The sequence below is a fragment of the Lates calcarifer genome, linkage group LG9, assembly GCF_001640805.2.
Source record: "Lates calcarifer isolate ASB-BC8 linkage group LG9, TLL_Latcal_v3, whole genome shotgun sequence".
In the NCBI taxonomy this organism is placed as follows: Eukaryota; Metazoa; Chordata; class Actinopteri; family Centropomidae; genus Lates; species Lates calcarifer.
In genome coordinates this window covers 10,687,577-10,704,926 of record NC_066841.1, presented here as the reverse complement: position 1 = coordinate 10,704,926, position 17,350 = coordinate 10,687,577, and the positions used below count along the sequence as shown (strand labels likewise).

The following is a 17,350-nucleotide window of genomic DNA, read 5'->3' as shown; positions in this document are numbered from 1 at the left end:
GAACCACAACCATCCAAGTGGCAATAAATAACAGCGGTAGTGTAAGGATGTTTTGTGCAGCATATGTTACTCTACCTGATGGACCGCTAGGCTGGAAGGAGGGCTTGTTCTGGGCCGCAGGGCTCTTGAATGTGGAAGCAGGGACAACGTTGCCATTCCTGGGTGCTGGTGCAGACTTGGAAAATGTTTTTGCAGCGGGCGACGTGTGAACCACGGGAGCGGTTTTGTCAACCGGCTCACTATGAAACAGATACACATACTTCATATAAATCATAATTCACAACAACAGACACGCAAACATGTATTATATTTGAGGCAAATCCCTAAATTAGAAAGGAATCTTAGAGTGGGACTGTGCCACCAGTGGAATTGAGCTTCCAGTACAGACTGCAGCTTAGTGTGACCTGGTCCTTCCACTGCAGCTACAGAACATTACAATCAGTTGGGTGGAATCTCAATGACACATGCAAACAATTATGGGGCACTTTGAAATAAAGCTATACACTGCTGCCCACTGTCCATATGGTTTTTCACTCACATAAGGGAAGAATTATAGGTGGTGATGACATAGTATCTAATATACATGCGGCTCATCCTCCAATACTAACCCTTATTTCATCATTTAGCAGCAGGAGATAACCAGTGGTGTAATATTAGTGGTTACTGCTTTTATTCTCCTGCAGAGACAGAAGCACTTTGAGGCCGTGATGGTGTCTTTTCCTGTGGCAGCACAAAATGTTCAGAGCCACAATATATTTTAGGAGAAAATGAGAAGTGTTAGTCTTTCTGGTCACCACCCCTTATAAAATTTGACAGCTCAAGTTGAACCTTCTGTGGGTAGCAAAGTGTCCAAACAACATGAAGGCTAAAAACTGGTGTATTGTTGCATGTTTTTCTAGGCTAGTGACGATTTAACATTTTAACAATTCGGTATATTTAAGCTTCTTCTCAAATGATACTATATTCAATTGAATGTGCTTAATATATTTGACAATTAGAAACCTGCAATCACAGTAACAGCAGCTAGTTGGCTACAGGACAACTCGACAGAAAGAAATACACCAGGTCATATGGTTGAAATGGTTGAACATCCAGGCGCTTGAGAATTGTTGCTTAAAACAGAACTGATTGATACTTCATTGTACTTGGAACAATGTTTTTGTCTTATTGCACTAATCAGAACACTTGAAAATAGACATTTACTCTTTGTACACAACTAATTCCTTTACATCATAACCCTTCACCGAATGGAAATTTCTAAATAAGTTGACTGTTTTTTTTCTTTGCCAGGTAAGAAGAAAAGAAGGGATGAAGGAATGAAAGATTAAGAGATAGGCAACAGCAGTAAGGAAAAAAGTTTATTGAGGCAAAATCATTAAAAGCTGACAAATCAAACCACTTCTGTTAGTATAGAAAATAAATGAAAGATACAGACATGCACAGAAAGATTGCATAAAGTGTGCAGAGGAAAGTGGAGGCTCAGACACATGTACATGATGATATGATGTATGCATGCATTTAATTTACATTGTGAAATATAAGTACATATAGCTATAAGATTAGATAATATATACTTAGAACAATTTTTACAACAGGATTTGTTTCCTGGGTCATTCACTTTTCTCTCATTTTTCGTTATGTTTGGAGCTGGATTTAACAAGTAGTGTGCCAAGTGAAAGCTGTAACCATGTTGGATTGCAAAACGAGGCAATGTAAGTTTAATGATGGTCAAAATAAATAAAACATTACTCAAAACAAAGCAAACTCTTGTCTACTGCACATTTAGCACTCGTGCTGAAACGTCATGATGCCAATCTCTCAGCTTGTTGTACTTGTGTCCTATAACTTCTGGGTCCAACTTGTTTGCTCTGATTTTCCCCCATAAGACAAGATTAGAAGAGAAAAAAGGGGAAAAAGGAAAAGTTAGAAGATAAAGGTAGGAGGATACAAGTAAAAGATAACACTGGAATAAATTAAGGAAAAATAGAAAGTCACAGAAAACGCACAGTCGGGAATAAATATAAAACAAGAGACTTTCTTATTGCAGATGTGTGTTGAATCATAAACCAAAGCAGATGTCTAATATCGACTGTCTTTCTTTCGGAACGGCACGCTGAATAAAATCTCACTAACAGGAGGAGAACAGGAATCTCCTTCTGGCAGGACCGCTATTACCCACAATACCACTTAATTACCCACAGTTTCCAGTGAGTGACATACTGATTGGTTGGGGATCTGGTATGGAGGGCAAGACTGTGTTTACTGCAGAGTAAATCGACTTAAGACTAAGAGGAGTGGTGGCCATTACAGCCTATGCTGAGTCTATGGCTGTCTCCACTCCACCATCTTGCCTCTCAGTGCGGTCTCTCCAAACTTAAATTAAGTGTGATGCTGCAGGACCATAAGATAAGGAAATCAGGGCTTAACTCTGAATCACAGGCCTATAGACATGCTTACATGAGTACTTTGGGGGCCAAGTCTGAATCTGAAACCTCTATAATCAGGAAATTGTTTTACTCTTACAACACCATTACAAAAACAGATGCATTACATACAGCACTAAAAAAAGTACTCAGACAAAGGAGAAAGACAGACACACACCAAGTTTGATGTTAAGAACCACCAACCACTTACTTCTTTCCACTGTTCTCTGGAACTTGCTCTGTAATAAAGAAAAAAAAAACACCAATGAAAAGAAAGTTACATGCACAATAAACAAGTGAAAATATGAGTGGACACTGTAGTGTGCTACTACTGGTTGCAGCTCTATCTCTGCTCCAGCATATTTTACATTCATCTCATCATCGCAAAGAACTGAATGAGTGTAGTGTAATCCTTGCAAACTAGACCCTGATAGGACTTTGTGCACAGACTGTCCTCCAATTGTTCACAGCTGCAGAAACACCAGGCACGCTGGATATCCATCAAAATGTTCAAAGCTCATCACATATTCCACAAAGGTCTGGTAACATCATTTGTCAAAAAGAGAGAAGGAGACAGACAAATCTCTCATCTTACTTCATTTTAATAAGCGAATTACTGTAAATGTCACTTTGCATCAGTTGAATAGATCCACACACATGCACGCATACACACAGCCCAGAGGAATGGAGGGCGGCCCAAAGCCACAGCCTTCTCATGTAACCGTCAAAGTAACTTATAGTCAACACAGTGATATAAAAAAATAAATTAAATCAAACAGTGATGAAAGCTTTCTTCTATTATTTAAAGGAACTGTGAAATCCCTAGAGCCCTCAGTGGCGATTGGGTTAAGATAAAAGAAATCTGATTGTAAAACAGGGAAGTAATAAAACTCAGTTATAAAGCAAAATTGCTGCAGAAGAAGATTACCCTAAGATTGGTTGTCTTTGGATAAATATGTAAAGTGCTGCCTGAGCATGTGACCACTCAGCTGGTGTATACCATTTTCAGTGCCGGTGAGCTGGGCCAAGATACGGAAGGAGCGGGACTGGGAGGTGCCCGTTCGTGGGTGCCAGTCTTCGGTGTCCTCAATCAGACGCTTCTTGCTGGCATCACTCAGTGGGGACGCATGATTCTCAGCTTCTACAACAGGTTTCCTGCGCAATCAGATCAAGCAAGAGATGATATTATGGTAATGGAAAGAAACTGTGTTTTAAATAAAGTATATCAATGAGATAAAACAACAATCACAAACTCACAAACAATTGACATTCATAGCAATCAACCAATCAACACACAGGACACATAGTACACATGTGCAGTATACTACGTCACGAGTGCTCTACATTCAATCAAGGTGCAGCTTGTAAATACATGTTTGACACCATGACCTAACAGCTGTTAGGTTTCACAGTTACCTCCTAGGTCTAGGTGGAGGTGGAGTTCTGCAGGCGAGCAATGCGAAGGCAGAGAGGAAAAATGCACAAAGGCAGAAACAAATTTAAAGTCACATGAAGTGTGAAGTATACTGTATGCACTATTTATATTAAAGTTATGAGACTGTTCTGACCTATACTTACTTCAGACTTCTCTGAGGCTCACTATTCAGGGGGGAAACCACAGAATGTAAGTCAGCCAGATAATAAAACTATGCAGCAACGTTATAGGGTATTTATTAATAATAATAAGTAGTTGAAGAGTCGTTAGATTTACTATACTAAAATGGTGAAATTCTCATATCAACGCCAGTGACTGAGTGAGACATGAAGTGACAGTGACCATATCTCACCACAAGGTGGGAGTAATGTGCTTTAAAAATAGGAAGATCGCCTTTTCTTCCAGTTATAATTTGATGGTACTCTAGAATGCAATAATATTTATGTTAAGTGTCAACATGGGCAATTTAGTTTGAGTGCCGTTCCAAACTGTGAGTCAGTTCAATGTCAAAAGTCCAAGTATTAGCAATCTTTTTCAGTGTGTGTGTTTATGTGTGTGCATACTGTATGTGTCAGGTGAGTGGAGGTGAAAGATGATCAAAGACAGCACAGGTCAGGCTATTCTTAGCTAAAGCAGAATATGTTGGCAGTGATTTAAATGGCCTTGGGTAAACATACTGACAACTAGTAGCAGATAGAGCTGGACAGATGCAGAGCTGGATGACTTCAGCAGAGCGTGCTGACAGGGCCTGGCTGCTCTGGGCTGTAAATACATTAGCTAACAGAGCTTGATGCCACTGAGAAAATGAATGGACGATATGAGATGACCCCCCACTGGGTGTCCTGTGGTGTCACAGAGATGGATTACTTGTGCAGTCTTGCAGTTTGTTTGGACCTTGAAATGAGCATGTGCTGTAAGTAGGATGAGCATGAACGTGAGGTTTGTGAGGGTTAGCTCAAAGAGGTGCAGGCATGCCTTTGGTAATCATAAACCAGAGAGATGTTAAGGCTGTAATCACATTCCACATGGTTAGAGAGGCACTATATTATCATTCACAGCACTAACTTGATGTCTGTCTCTTCTTCCTCCTGTTGGCAAAGAAAAGGTAAATGGAAAAGAGTTGAAGCCAAGAAAGAGAGCATGAATAGACCAGTTGGAGAAAAAGAGCACAGTCCCAACACATGCCCTTTAACTGAAAGGCCCTTCTGAGAGAATGTGCATGGAGAAAACCACAGTAACCACAGAAACAAAGCACGCAGGTCAAGACACAAACACACACATGCAGCAATAAATAAACTCCACCTCGAAACCTGAGTTCAGTCTTTCTGTCACCTAAAAAGGTTTAAGGCAACAGAAAGACCTTACCTAAAAAGACCTTACCTAAAAAGACCTTACCTAAAAAGACAGAAAGACTGAAGAGATGACACAGTAATGTTATTCTCCAATAGACATTTCTCACTGCTGTTAACTGTAAAACATACACAGATATAGGTAGGTTTCGCAGATGTATTTAAGTGTGAAGAGGTCCAATAAGCTTTGCTCGTTTAAGCCAATAAAAACAGATCTCTGACCTATTTTTTCAGGTGATAGAGCAGCAAAGCACTTAAACCCTTAAAGTCTACTGTAACCCAACCTATGAGCCAAAACCCTGCTGCTGAAGCCAAGTCCAGCCAAACCTAGCTCTGTCCATGGTCCCTGGAAGCACAGAGCTGCCAGGATCCTGGCTAATTACAAACAAGTGTTACACCAGCAGTGCCTGTTGGGCAGACTGTCTGTTTGGCAGAGTTGCGAATCCCACTGTCAATTAATGATAGGCAGGCAGTAGCATCAGTTAGCATGTTGTCTAGACTCTGTTCCCTTTCCAGTTGCCCCGCGGAAGATTTAAACAAGATGTGCGGCATGCCTTGGATTTTCCTTGTATGCAGCTGTGTGAAACCTTAGGTGATGGACTGTGTCAGTGTTAGCTTTTTAAATGAGACACATATTTTGGGGGAAAATGGGGAATGAAGTAATATTGGAAAAGCAGAGTGGAGTATTTCTTTTTCTGTAATGCATGTACATTCCATCAGATAAAGCAAAAATGTCCACTAATCTGTGGTCTCTGTGGACCACAACTCCTTTTGGACCTGCTAACTAAAGCACTCAGTGTAGGGTCTATTACTAAATCACTTCATAATAAAACAGTATTTAATATTTAGACCCCTTCACTTTTTGCACACTTTATTTCTTTGTGGATTCAAAATTAAATGGATAAAATTGCCATTTCCCATCAATTTACACTCTATAGCCCATAATGACAAAGTGAAAACATTATTTTCGAAATTATTGTGGTGAAGCATAGCTCAAGGAAAGGGTATACAGCCTGAGTGTTCCCAGGAGCACAGTGGCCTCAGTAAGGTGAAGAAGTTTGGAACCAACAGGACTCTTCCTGGAGTTGACCTTCCTGCCAAACTGAGTAACTGGGCAAGAAAAGCCGTGGCCAGGGAGGTGACCGAGAGGCCAGTGGTCATTCTAACAGAGTTTCAGAAGTCATATGCAGAAATGGGTTGAACCTGCCAGAAAGACAACCAGCAGCACTCCATCAATCAGACCTTTATGGCAAGATGGATGGATGGATGCATCGAAGCCACTTTGAGTAAAGGGCATATGACAGCCTGTTTGAACTTTACCACATGGCATTTAAAGGAGTGAGAGCATGAAGTGGTCTCTGGTCTGATGAGACAAAAACTGAAGTCTCTGTGCCGAGCTTCAAGCGTTATGTCTGGCTAACACTGTGCACTGCTCGTCACCTGGCTAATACCATCCCCATGGAGAAGCATAGTGGTGGTAGGAGGGAGGTGCCTTTAAGAAAAGACGGGGAAACTGGTCAGAACTGAGGGGAGGACAAATGCAGCTAGAAACAGAGAGGTCGTTGAAGAGAACCTGAGATTTTGACCTCTCTTTGAGCAGCCCAACCAAAGTCCAGACTTAAACCCCACAGAACATCTGTGGTGAGACCTGAGGATGGCAGATGGCACAGATGCTTCCCATCCAGGAGCTTGAGATGATCTGCCAGGAAGAGAGGTATAAGCTCCCCAAATCCAGGTGTGCAACGTTCGCTCGAGACTTACCCCAGAGGACTCGAAGCTGTAATTGCTTCCAAAAGAGCTTAATGTACTGAATAAAGGGTCTGAATACTTTGGTAAATCAAAGATTTTAGTGATTTTTAAATTTGCAAAAATTTCTTAAATCATGTTTTCATTGGCATTATGGGTTATTGAGCGTACACAATAAAATGTGCAAAAAGTGAAGGGATCTTCTGGAGCCACTGTATATACCAGACTTTATTCTTGAGTTTAAAAAGAGGCAGTGTAGGAGAAAAAAATATTATTACTGCATTCGATGAATGATACATACCCATTGAGGTTCTCTGACAGACCCTGGCTTTCCAAAAGACCTCGTCTCTGTCCCATAGCCACCTCACAAGCATTGACATTAGAGTAGAGGTTGATAGGTGTGTTATAAACAGAGGGCTGCGGGACAGTGGGATTGGAAGAGGGGGCTGTCACTCTGGCTGGGGAGGAGGAGTTAGATGAGGAGGAAGAGGCAGATGGGGAGGTGAAGGTGGAGCGAGCAGGGCTGGGCCTGGGAACTGAGTTGGCCGGAGCTGAGTCTGAGGCAGGGAGGCTGGATCTCAGCGGAAACGGAGGTTGTGGTGGCTGAGAGGGGGCAGCTGGCGTGAAAGCAGATGATTCAGAGGGAATGGAGGCTACTTTGGGGGCAGCCGGGGAGGAGGAAGCACTGCTGTCCCCCCCAAACGGCCGAGGTGTCTTGTTGAAAGCAGGACTGGGATGACTTGATGGCTTGGTGTATGTGGTGCTTGGGGCAGAGTGAGTGATTGGGACAGGCTTAATGATTTCTTGAGGCTCGTCCTGGGTAAAGATGAAGAAACACAACATGCACAAACAGCAAATCCACAATAAACTCATGCATGTAAACCAGCATTCCCAAAAACCACTGCACAACAATCACATCAAAATCAACAGTGTTCTCACACAGCTGTACAAATGAAAGTCATGCCTGTGCCATACAAGTTTAAGAGGTGCCATAAAATGTGTCCTCTTAGGTCAGTTATACATGCCAAGCCAATTTGTGTTCTGACATTATCTCAGAAGGGCAAAATGAGCATGCTCACTTTTAAGTTCATTTGGTATTATACTCATTCTAAAAATAAAGTCAGATGAATTTCAACTAATAAACATTTCTTAGGTGAATATTTTACTTCATACCTTAGGCACTCCACCTTTAGGGGCATTGGAGGGTCTGTGAAGACAGATAGAGAATTATAAATTATAAATACACTGCTCACAAAACATGTCCTCAGCACACATTTAGAATTTTGCAGATTTGCAATAAAGTTACATTTTTGCATATAAATGACGGGACATACTAACTGCTGTGAGGATAAAACTGAAGTTTCTGTGAAAGAGCAAGTGAGTGTTTGTGGGCTAAAATTAGGGCCAGTAAGATATTGACTGGCTTGTGGGTTTTGGCTTGTAAAGTTTGTAGTTGTAAATCAAGTTTTGTAAACCTGTAAAATAAATCTGCATGAGAATTTCTAGTTTGTGCATGTGTAGGAAAGATACAACAAAGGTTGATTTACAACTACAAACTTGAAACGTGAAAATCACTTTACAAGCTCAAAATCTTAATGACCCCAATTTGAGCCCATAGAGAGGTAAATTATTTTGTGTACCATTTTGAGATGGTAATATTATGGGATATATGACCTATGACCTAGTATATGGCATCTTTCTTGGCTTACCAGGACTAGAAAGAATCACTAAAGGAAAACCACAAACAGTGTAAAGGCATAAATTAGCACCCTCTTACAAGAACACAAATGTATTTATATAATATTTTGTTACTGTACTTAATCGAAAAGACTTTTTAATCACAAAGTTCAGTTCATGTTTCATCTATTTTTGTCAGAGACACATTATTGTATCTTGGATGTCAGTGCATCCTTTCCATGCTCCAAAAAGTAGTTTTTTTGACACTATGGTGTAATAATAAAAATTAAACTGAATAAATGAAGGTACCTAAATGATTCCAGTGATGGATTATTGAATTACTGGAAACTGACTTTTATTGCACTTTGAAATAACAAAAAACAAATGGCAGTCTGGAAAGCAGGAAATGTTCAAAACTGTATGCTCCACAAAATGACTAACAATAATTTTATGTAATTTGTAGTTGAGGTGCTAAAACATGCAAAACCACTAGTATGTGTGAACACACTATACTTCAGAGTGCGTTTCCACATGCAGACTGGTGTTGAAATGTGGCGCATGTCTGATTTACACTTATGATTGAAGCAGCTGCCACAGTTTTATCACCTAGGGGAGAGGAGGGTGCTCTGTTAGTCTCTTTGCTTGAGATGTCCTTGATAGAAACCAGCAAATATCTATCAAACCTTTCCTCCCTTTTTTGTTTCACTGTCTTTCATGTCAAACAAAACACTTGTAAGTCCCTGTCAGCCTTTAATGTCTTAAAATTACTCTCTCAGTTAAGCATTGAAAGTGAAATGCAGACAGATGTCTTTGTTAACAATGTGTCCTATATTTGGCCCTAACATGCAGACAATGTGTCCCTCATTCCTCATAAAAATAAAATCCAAAAAAAAAAAAAAAAAAAAAAAACCCATCTGGTTCCGGACCATAAGCTACGGTATGTCCGCTGGCATCCTTCCTTTCTCTGCCATATTAGGAAAACAGTCAACAAACTCTCACCCATTTCCTTTCTGACTGAACTGAGGCGCAACAACTGGGACTGGCACTGAGTTATGACAGAGCCTCACCCTCCAACCAGATGTTGATGTCATCTATGCCCATACTTGCATTTACAGTTTCCACTTAGCAGCTAATATACAGCATACTTATTTTCCAGTGTACTTGTATTATTGGATTTGCGTATGGAGAAACACCACACCATGCCAAGGACAACAGTAAAAGGTCTAAAAGATCAAACTGCACATTCCATTACAAACGGGACCCGGTCGACAATGAGGCTGTGTGTATCTGCCATCAGTGGCCCAGAGTGGGACAAGCTGGGCGGATTCACTCTCTATCTGGCTTTTCCCAGAGCAAACTGAAAAAATACTTGCTAAGGTGGTCCGGCGAACATCTGCTCTCCTTGCTGTCCTGCTCCCTGCCCAGCTGGACCTGCTTTTGTTCAGCTTATTACAAAGAGACAAACACTGGATGAGTGTGTAGGCGCAAGTCCATGTATTTCATTTATGGCTCTCCTGATCTTGCCAGTGTTCGATATCTTCACACTTATTTCAACAGGTCAAAGCACCACAATTTGTGCTACTGTATGTGTACACAATACAGAGAAATCTTGCCCCTGTTGAAGACCTAGTCATGGCTTTGCTCAGCCTCAAACATGCTTCACTTGTTTTCTCCTAATCTAATCAGGATGCCTTGTTTTATTAGATTACAGATATCAGATACGCTAAGGTTTATTTATGAGCCAAGTTCAAACTATATACTGAAATACAAGCTAATATATAGATACAAGATACAAATAAACATCTGATTAGCTTGACAGTAGGAGACTACTGGGAAGGGGGAAAAAAGTTGTTGAGTGAGGTTTTCATCAACATAGACTTCTCTGTTTACCCACTCTGTCTCCCACACATGCATGCAGACACACACACACACACACACACAGCTGCAGAATAAGAGAATGAGGAGGTTAACCGGAGAAATACGCCTGAGGGCAAAGCAGACTGACGCATTTCCACCCTGCCTGTGTCTCTTTGAGGGCCAAGAGAAACAGTCTGGCATATGGCATTTGACTGAATGATGGAGTAGCTAATAGACACAGCTTTCTCACCACACACACACATGCCTTGCCAGCTTACAGCCTTTTTTTTTTTTTTTTTTTTTTTTTTTTTTTACATGGAGGGCAAATTGCTGGAAGTGTAGCCTTTCATTTTCCCTGCGCTGTTTTCACTTCACTTTCACACAGAGTTTCTGAAGATGAAAACTGCTGTCTTTAATGATCTCCTGCGATAACCGTCTCATCATATCAAAGCAGACTGGGAGTCAGACGTGGGTACAGATATTATATGACATGCGGGAGGATAGAGCTGAGTAGAATTCATACATGCACAAGTTACATTACTCCAAACCCTTGCTGAACAAGATCTGCCCTCCTATATTTAACTTGTGTGATAAATGTTAAAACTCTGTGGGAAACCTGGCAAACACAGTTTGTTTTGTCAGATTTACCGCTGCATGAAAATTTGAGAAAAAGCACAAAGAAGAGGGAAAACAAAGGGGAAAAAAACATAGGAAAGCAAAACAAAAACTCCAGCAGATGGATGTGGAATTAGAAGGCGTGGAAAATAACTTATTTTTTTCCTGTGCTTCTGTTTTTCTGTGAAGCCAGCCTATCCTACTCAGTGGCAAAACTCACAGCCAGTGTCTGGCACATGGCCTCTCCTCCTGTCTCTCCACATCCCTCGTCTTCACACTGCTCCCTCATGTTTACCGAGAAAGAGCATCTCAGAGGAGGGAATTTTGACATTTCATTGGAAAGAGTCGGAGCAGAGGTTTTTAAAAGAGCGACAGAAACGTGACTGCTATTTCCAGAGTTAAACCTCTACTAACGTGTAACTGGACAGCCTGTTGCTGCTGTCAGTTGCCTGGATACGTCACTAACACGGTTATGGTCCACGTCTGCGTGTCTGGTGTGTCTGCGCACGTGTTGAGTGAGAACCCTGTGCACTTTCCCATATCAGCAGTCACATGTATCGCAGTGACGGAGGGCATTCACACCATTCGTCTCCATGTGCCTCGTCATGCCCTTCTCTGTACAGTACTGCTCCTCACTGTGTGAGTGATAACTCTCTGCTCAAGTGCACTTGTCTTGGCAAATAAATTATAGAATAAAATGCGAACAACAGGACCAGACAAAATACATTCGGATTTGCATTTAATTGCACAGAGTAATAGATGCTGCATCAAGACATGCTCGATGAATAGAGCAAATGTGGGAACTTTCCATGAGGTCAGATCTCTGGACACTGCATCCACGACAGAATAAACTGCAATTCTAGTTAATGTATTTCTTTAAATGCAGGTCCAACCAATGTAATAATCCCCCATCCTTTCTTACTTTTCTTCCGACCGCCACACCACATCTGGCTAAGGCAGCCAGAAATCAGTGGGGGCTCTGGGCTGCATTGGATTGTCCTCTACTTCACCCTGTTATAACCATAGCATGAGACTCATTGGGTGTACATTGGCCATGTATGAGAATATCTGTAGATTGAACCCACAGCCCTCTTCCTGACTTGTGTTTAGCTACAGTAAGTGGCTTGTGGGCCAAAAACATCTGTATCATATACTGTAGTTACAGCACTGTGTATGTGTGGAATAGGTTAAAAAATACAATATTGCAGTTAAATCAAAAAAAGGAAGTTATTGATCAAAAAAGAAGAAATATGGCTAGAGTAAGAGTATATATGAAAGTTTATGTGCAATACATTGATGTGCAGGTGTGTAACTTCATGCTGTCCTGTTCCCCTTGAAACAGCATGTGTTCTGAGCCCACAAATACACACGCTTACGCACACAAAGTGGAAAATGCTCAAAATTTGAAACACTCTTGCTGCAGAGGCTGACATGAATTCTTGTGTAAGTCATCAGGATATGGTTGGATCGCCAGGCTAGCCACGTTGATCTGTATTATCTTTTGAGGTTTTGGAACCAGGTGCAGCCAACCACAACCTCTGGGGAGTGGTGTTTCATTGCGCCGTGCTGCATAGCTCAATGACAATAAATAAACATCAATTATCATACTTTCCTAAGGCTACTTCCCACAGCTGTGTGGTGACTGTTAGCTTCTCAGCAACATGATTTGCACAATGGCAGAGCAAGAAGTACCCATAAAATTCTCTGATAACTGCCAACCATATCAGCTCCAAGTATGCATTCAAAGGATGGAAGATCACAACACATGATTATCACAAGAAACTTCTGTATAACTACTCTGCTCTGCTCAGCAAAACTACTGGTACAAATGTGCATGATGGCGAAACTGAAGCTGTAAAGCCTCACCAAAATAAAAGGCTGGATCCACCAAACAAACAGCCTGACTAAACACAATTACTTTTAATTTTCCTGACCTAAAGACACAAACTTGAATACTAAATACTAAATACTACTTTGGCAGTGATATTCTTCCAACAAGCAAACAGACACTGTTTTGACATCTTTCCCTGTGACCACAATCTTGGAAAGGAAAACCTGGTTTCTCCCCCTGTCACAAAACACATAACAGCTCTCTGCTCATACAGACTCGTGTAGTCAGATCTGTTATGAGTTACTGTATTGTGGAACAACAGGATGAGGAGGGAGTCCATTGCCTCTCTGATGAAAACATGTTTGCCCTCACTTAGCAACAGGGAAATAACTTGAATACATTGGCAATAATCAGGAGTGTCTTTCTGGCAAGACAATACACAGAAAGACTGCATGGTAATACCTAAATGGCTTTAATTGGATGTTTTTGTATATAACATTTCTAGCTATTGAATAACTTATGTGTGACAGCAATTTTATAACCATGTCCACTTTAGGCTCACTAGTTAATGTACGGCTGCACTGTAGGTTTTTTTTTCAGTTAAACAGTGTTTTTGGTAAACACATTGCAATGAGATTTAGATATGAGGTACTCAAGTCTCAAATCCCTCATGAAAAGTGTCCAATTTTCAAAAGACAATTTTCATCTTTTTTGATAAAACCTTTATTTTGTACACAATATACACAGTTAAGTGTTTCTAAAACTCTTCTTTCTGTGTCACCTGGATAAGGACATACAATATCAACACCAACCAGCTTCAAGGAATAGCACCAGAGGTGAAGCAAACTACAGTCGTGTATCATTTTTAACGAGGAGACCTCTGTTGTTCAGGGGGTGATTTTAGTTGTAGTTTACATGTGCTATGAGACCAGAATGTTTGATGTTTCATTGTGCATCCATTACCCACAGTAGATTACATGCAGCTGCGGGACAGGGCTATTTTCGGACTATTTTCCCACGATTAAAGTGCAAAGGCTCCTTTCTTCTTTGATGTGGTGATGGAATGACAGGACGTGCAAACCAGGCTTTGAGTTTCTGTCAACATGTTTTACAGCTTGGAAAGAGTGCGTGCTTCGCCTCCATTTGTTTGTGTCTGACACCAAAGCTACTCTTCTTTACACTTGGCCACAGAAAATGCACTGCGTTTTGAGCAGAGTTTGGCTCAAATTCATTTTGAAGGGATCACTCTATAAGGTTTTTTTTTTTTAAATTAATCTTCTTCAAAACAAAATAAAACAGAACAGCCACATAACAACTTCTACGATGGGTGAACTGTCATAGGGAATTCAGTGCTGTTGTGAAAATTTGCGTTAAGTTTGAGCCAGTTCTTAGTATTTGTTCAAAATCTAGACACAGTCTGTATATATGAAACTGAGTCTTTTTTGTAGATAGATGAGGCGTTTGCCAACTGAAACCTTCCCCTAGTGGAGAAATATAATGACAACCTCAGTTGGATCACTGCTTTCTTTTCTTTGAAGCATATATTAAGGAAAAGAGGGCCTCCATTTAAAGTGCTCCTAATATTGCACTCGGACCTCAATACACTTGAGGGCCCCAGAATACCAGGGTCTTCCTTTCACTAATGGGAGGAACAGAGGAGCAGCTGATGAACTCAGCATGATCAGATACAAAGCTGAAGCCTGATCTGATGACTTCTACAGATTCGGTGCCTTATGCTACACAGCCAGGAAGAACATGTGCAAACCATTCATTAAGAACTTCTCTGTAATAACACAGACCTCAGATGGTTCTCTGTTTCTTCCATGTGTGCTATGTAGCACTAATATGTAATGTGGCCCCTTTTTAATGAGGTATTTAGGTTTACACTTTTGGATATGTTCTCACTGGAGATCCAGGGACAGGATTTCCAGTCTTGGGCCCACAGTGTATCAGATACTTAACCATCCCAGTCAAATGATCCGCATTAAATGTGTTGAATAAAGTCTGAAATGTGATGCTTTGTTTTAAAATGAACTTTTCAGACGACAAGAATCACTATAATTCCAACATCATGCTTCTGTAGCCAGTCAAACATAATTATAATGCTGATGACATGATATATAAACCCATGCTACCATGCAAGCAACAACAAGCACATCCTTTTAACATTTCCAAACTCCCTGCAGGACCTCAGAGCCATAGCATCTGTTGTGGCAGAACACAGAACTGTTTTAAATTAGTACAACAGGAGCTCATCTGTTTCAGATGAGGAAAAGGCAAATTGGATACAGCACAAATAAACTATATATGGCAGTCAAGCTTCCTATTGCTGCTTAAACATTGTTTTGTTTGTCAGGTTCCAGAAAATTCAAATTCAAATTCCTTGAGAAGGTTTAAATACATACAGGTACTGTAGTCAAATCATCAAAGTATGCACTCTATTATTGAGCAAGAAAACTCTATATTATAGTGTAGAAGTTGTACACTCGGGTGCATGTGTGAAGCTGTTACCTCTGTAGAGTGAGGTTGAGACTGTCTGTGCAGGCCTTAATCTTGTTCTGGGCCTCTAGGTGATTCATGCTGTCTGTGGAAATGCCATTAATGGAAAGAATAATGTCTCCGACACACATCTTGGCTTGGACTGCCTTGCCTCCATCAGTCAGCTGTAATTAGACATGCAAACAGATAAGAAAACAAGCTCATCATGCGCATATTAGCACCAAACAAAGACAAGAATTCACACAGCATTTAATTACACCACAAACTGGAAACTTTTGACACACACAGGTGTTTACTGATGTTTTTTCTGTGTTTACATCTGCAACCTCAGGGTTTCACAAAGTATAGTGCTTTCCTTTCTGTTTCCTGTCTTACGTAACTTTTGTCAGATAAGATAGGCATCTTATTCTCTTCACAACATCAACATCACAGTATCCAGTGGACAGGATTCTACATCCACCAAAACAACGTGCCCATTAAAAAAGCCAAAACATTCCCACAATGATGACTCACACTGACCACTGACCACAAATTAAAACCACATGATTTTCCAAAGTTGGAATAATAATACTGAAAGCTGAGTATGTGCATCGGGATAAGTGTAATTATAAAAGTTTAATAAATGGCATATGTATTAAAATATAAATGGAAATTTCTAATTTGCACGCATATGTATATTCTGTATTCAGCAAAATTATCAGCGTTAGCAGCTCAGTTGGGGTTTATTTTCACCTCTCTCAGCTTTGCACAACTGCATTTGAGAAATTTAAGTCTCTCTGATTCCTCATCGTTGACACACTTGAGCTCAGTCAGAGTAAATACCAGACTGAGAGTCTGTAAATTGTAATCTTCGGGTCTCCCTTCAGATTTTCACGGGCCACATCCATTGCTTTTGCAGGGTCTCCTAAGAACATTCAGAGACTTGAAGCCACTCCAGGTTTTCCTTTGCTTCATCTGTTATTGTGGTGCTGAAAGGTGCTGGTGCACAAGCTGTTTGCTCTGAAGTGTGTTTTCTCTTAAAGAGTTTTATGTACTGACCCGGCCATTCAGTCAGTAAAATGTTTGTCCAATCACATAAATGAGAGGTTTTTCTAAGGTTCTAAGCCTTTGTATGAGAGCATAGTAAAACTGGAATTTCTGTATTTCAAACTCCATACTGTATTTCAAACTCCATAATGTATTGTGGATTAAACCTAATTTAAAAATTGGAAAGAGTAAGGGATTTTGTAAATTTTCCAAAGTAAAAAAGTGGGGAGAAGCTTAATACATTTAATAAGGGAAATGTAAAAACTCAACCCATTTTTAGAGGGAGAACCATTTAATATTTGGTAGCTTTGACTCTAAGTGTAGTAGCAAGGGTTTAAAAGCTCTAATCTCTTCAACTGTCTGTCTACAAAGTAAGCAGCGTATAGTAGGGTTAAGGTTCATCAGGTCCTCCCCCACTTTCCACCACACCAAGACGAGCATTTAACACACAGGAAGTAACGTAATAAAACCATGACGATGGGATGACTCTCTACCAGGTGTGGTGATCGACCAGTGATTACACAAGGTTGTGCACACCTCATCAATCACTCAGTGCACACTTACGCACTTGGACCTGTACAGCCATGCTGCCTGTGATCATGCTGGAGCAAAAAAAGAACTCTGTGTACTCGCTGCACTGGCTTTGTTTCAAATTATACCTTTATGTCATCTCTCTGCTGTGTGAAAGAATGAACACGTGGTGCCTGAAGCCTGAGGACATGGGAAGCGCACACATGTATATTAAGGTGGCAGCTGAGGTGAGGTCTATGTATGTGATGAGAGAGAAGAATAATTAAGAGGACTCTGTTGAGTGTGGCACATAAAATTGGGGCTTAAATATCAGATAAAAACTACATGCTCCACCTCTGCCAGCTAAAAATCCATAATAAAT

General features: G+C 40.6%; 1 protein-coding gene across 2 annotated transcripts in view; it reads right to left on the bottom strand.

The window, feature by feature from the left end:
• The window catches only part of pdlim5b (PDZ and LIM domain 5b), a 36,617-nt gene that overhangs the window by 5,012 nt on the left and 14,255 nt on the right, over window positions 1–17,350 (bottom strand). Inside the window, exons 3-8 of one of the 2 annotated variants that reach the window (XM_018671292.2) lie at window positions 15,445–15,596; window positions 8,127–8,160; window positions 7,255–7,769; window positions 3,424–3,578; window positions 2,635–2,662; window positions 76–239 (exon numbers count right to left, since the gene is read on the bottom strand). In XM_018671292.2, coding sequence (XP_018526808.1) covers window positions 76–239; window positions 2,635–2,662; window positions 3,424–3,578; window positions 7,255–7,769; window positions 8,127–8,160; window positions 15,445–15,596 — 1,048 coding nt within the window. Of the gene's footprint in view, window positions 1–75; window positions 240–2,634; window positions 2,663–3,423; window positions 3,579–4,923; window positions 4,947–7,254; window positions 7,770–8,126; window positions 8,161–15,444; window positions 15,597–17,350 lie in introns of both variants that reach the window. The other variant, XM_051072906.1, reaches the window with a different exon arrangement.